Below are 3,723 nucleotides of genomic sequence, written 5' to 3' on the forward strand. Positions count from 1 at the left end.
AGTAGATGAACACACTTCCAAGCACAGTTTTGGGCTGCAACCAAGCTACCATTTTAATTTCTTGGAATGCCCCTTGAAGGGTAGGAACTTATTTGGGCTCTGGTCAAAAATTCAGAAAATACCTATCTTGGCTGCTGGCGTATCACCCCCTCTCCCCTTGAACAAAATAGAAACAATTCTTTGTATGTTCATTTATATAATCCAAATATAGTCCAATCATATATGGTGCTATGTACTGTATAAAGAAATGTCAAGTAATTACAAAAATAAAATACAAGTTAAAATAAACTCATTTTCGGAAACATCACTGACCATGCAAAAGTACACCCCATTCTCGAGTGGCCTCTGCAGCCTGTATTGAGAACCAGGCATGCTTCTGAAAATAATTTGTTAGGTGTTGGGGAATGCTGGTTTGTCGCCCAAAACAGCATGGCATATCACCTTTGACACATGTGTCACAGGTTCACCATCATTGGCCTAGGAACATTAAGATGAGAACCCATGGGACTGAAGGAACTGGGTATGGTTAACCTCAAGAGTGAAGGGGGATATAATGCATTCTTCAAATGCTTCAATGGATGGGAGATAGAAGAACATCAGAACCTATGTTTTGTTGTTTCGAATGCAGGACACAAAATAATATATTTAAATTTCAGAGGTTTCAACTGAAGTTTAGAAATATCTTCCTTGGAGAAAGTGCAGTGGAGAGGTGTTGACTTTCTCTTTCTTGATGTGATCATGAAGGAGACTTTAATTTGGATTCTTGCATGAAGCTGAGGGTGGAATTTTGTGGATTCAATATCCCATCCCCGTCCAACTCTGTGTTTTTGTGTCCCATAGGGTATATGCAGCTGTATTACTGCCTCGCTAATAAAAAGTTCCCTCCTATGTAGAATGCTAAATTGTGCAGTTCCTGAAAACAAGAGGATTGCTGAAAATTTCACACTTGTAAATAATGCCAAAATGAGGGGAAACGATAGATTTTCATGGGTGCAGATGGGAATCAGCAACAGAAATCTTGAGCCCTGCACTTCAATTTACATTCTGTTTCCTCAGTTTCTAGAACTGCGTAAGACATGAAATAGAAACTACAAAGATGCAAGCTGAAGATCTTAATTTTTTTAAAAATAAAACAAATAGAAAATATATTCAAATATACTGCGGTGTGAATATATATCTGCAATTTTGAATATGCATTGAAAATAAATGCATTGTAAACACAGAACATGTCCATGTTGTCCTTTGCTGCACAAAGATGGATATGATTTCAATTTATATAGAGTTGAAAAACTGCAGCCAAATATTTTTCAATTAGGTAGGAGTGGATTTGTATAAATCAGGTTCATGTCAGTGCTGCATTTGTCTACCAAAGGGTTGTTTATCTGCATAATACTTTGTTCTGTACATTTTTTTCTTTAATCATCTTTTTTAAAAACTTACAAAAAATAACATTAGGCAGATTTTGAATATGGTTTTCTGCAATACATGGATTTTTCTACAAAATCTAACCAGCTTTTCTCATGATACACATTAGTTAAGTTCATAAAACACAAAACATACTAAACCTGATTACTGAATTAAACTATTTTTGTTGATGTGCACAGTTTACAGAAGTATGAGTTAACTCAGTGGATGGAGTTCACAATATGGTAAACAATTAAGGATAACCTAATCAAAATTGAGGCTAATAAAGCCTAGGACAGTGGTGGTAAACCCATGGCACGAGTGCCAGAGGCGGCACTCAGAGCCCTCTGCCGTTGCCCCAGCAGAGTTTGCCAGAGTAGTGAGCACGTGGCGTTTGGAAGCGACAGGGCAGAAAGTGAGCGAGCAAGCGGCGTTGGCCCGCTGGGGATGCCCCGGAGATGGCAAGGGACTGGCCCTGGCCATGCTCACCCAGTCTGCTGTGACCACTGCAGCCACACCCACCCAGTGGGCCACCCCCCACACACACACCCACCCCCAAAGGCACCACAATGCTGATGCAGCCATGGCACTTTGCGATAAATAAGTGGGTTTTGGGTTGCAGTTTGGGCACTCGGTCTCTAAAAGGTTTGCCATCACTGGCCTAGGATGTGATTTAAGTGCATCTTCCACAGTATATACTACTTCAGCCGGGGATGATTTTTTTTTTTGAAACTTTCTTTGCCAAAAATAGAGAAGACTAAGGAGACCCTATTTTGAGTTAAAACACTTCAATAGTTTATACTGAAGTTATTTTTAAATATTTATTACTCTGCTTCCAGAAGGTGTACCAAAAGGAAATAAAGAGGTAAATGTAATACAATTTCAGGATGAACGTTAAGAGAATTGAATTGAATCATAATCTAAATAAATAAATAAATAAACTGGAGGCATCTGAGTAGAAAGCAATAGCAGGCTTATATACCCCTTCACAGTGCTTTACAGCCCTCTCTAAGCAGTTTACAGAGTCAGCATATGGCCCACCAAAATCTGGGTCCTCATTTTTCCGACCTCAGAAGGACGGAAGGCTGAGTCAATCTTGAGCTGCTCAGAATCAAACTCCTGGAGTGAGCAGTGAGTTAGCCTGCAGTATTGCATTCTAACCATTGTGCCACCACAATAAAAGTTGCAAATGTGAGCACCAATGTAGACATTTGGGGAGGATTGATCAACTGCAGTACCATTATTGCACTCAAGTCATATTGTGTAAGAGGGTGGAAAGTTTTTAAAAAAGGGAAGACATGCAATATTATTATACATCTTTTCTCACAGCCCCAAATAGCTTAGTGGATACTAACAGTTGAACATGTGAAAGCGGTAAGATCTTATAGTTGCACTGTTGAAGAAGCAATCAAATTGCATGATTTAGTTTAACTTTGCTTCAATCATTTTTCCCTAGGTTTTACCTTAGGGGTGCAGCAGTTACATCCAGCTCTTATTCAGAGACCCTATGGGTAAGTGGAACTTTTCTTTTTAATTGTGTTAACAACCAATCTGGATATGAATTAATAAAGCATCAAAGAAAGAGGAAACAAGCTCTAGGTTACAACCTTAAGTATGGCTATAGCATCTGAAAGAAGAATTCCTGGTCCTCAGTTAGAATATGAAGCAAACATTTTGAAAACTTGCTTGGATAGGGTGATTTATTTGTTTGCTTGTTCATTCATTCGATTTGTATGGCTGCCTATCTCAGCAACTGACTGGGTAGCGAATAATCTTAAAGATTACATTAAGAACAAATTTACTTCCTGATAAAGATCAAGGACACCATTTCTATTTATCTGGTCCTCTTCATTATATCCCAGAATTGTTAAGGGGACAGATCATCTGTAAGCCCGTTCCATGGTCTCCACTTTTGCTAAATTAAGTTCCTCTATTTCATGATTGTAAGTGGAGATGAAACAGAGCAGTGGTTCTTACCCTATCCTGGGAAGGAGAGCAGCTAGATTCATACATTTTTATTTGTTTATCAAATTTATTGGCGGCCCATCATACTTACACTATGCTAAGCTCAAATGGGATTGAGTGGTCTAAAAATGTTTTGAGACTATGGTATTAAGTTGGGCTGGGCACAGAGGGGGGAGTGCCCCTCGTAGATATGTGCCCGCCGGGTTTCCAGGTATTTCATCAGCCAAGGACCCGGGGTAGGGGCGGTGGGGTAGCGGTCATTATACGGGAGAACCTGGGCCCAAGGGAGACCACTGTGCCTCAGATAGACGGTGGTGAGTCCCTTCTTGTGAAGTGGGGGCAGGGGGTGCAAGT

General features: G+C 39.9%; 1 protein-coding gene across 1 annotated transcript in view; it reads left to right on the plus strand.

The window, feature by feature from the left end:
- Nucleotides 1-3,723, plus strand: part of RBM38 (RNA binding motif protein 38) — a 43,772-nt gene that overhangs the window by 13,107 nt on the left and 26,942 nt on the right. The window contains exon 3 of the mRNA XM_015825425.2: nt 2,861-2,915. Coding sequence (XP_015680911.1) covers nt 2,861-2,915 — 55 coding nt within the window. The remainder of the gene's footprint in view (nt 1-2,860; nt 2,916-3,723) is intronic.

This window comes from Protobothrops mucrosquamatus, unplaced genomic scaffold, assembly GCF_001527695.2.
Source record: "Protobothrops mucrosquamatus isolate PMUCROS unplaced genomic scaffold, P.Mucros_1.0 scaffold2629, whole genome shotgun sequence".
Lineage (NCBI taxonomy): Eukaryota > Metazoa > Chordata > Lepidosauria > Squamata > Viperidae > Protobothrops > Protobothrops mucrosquamatus.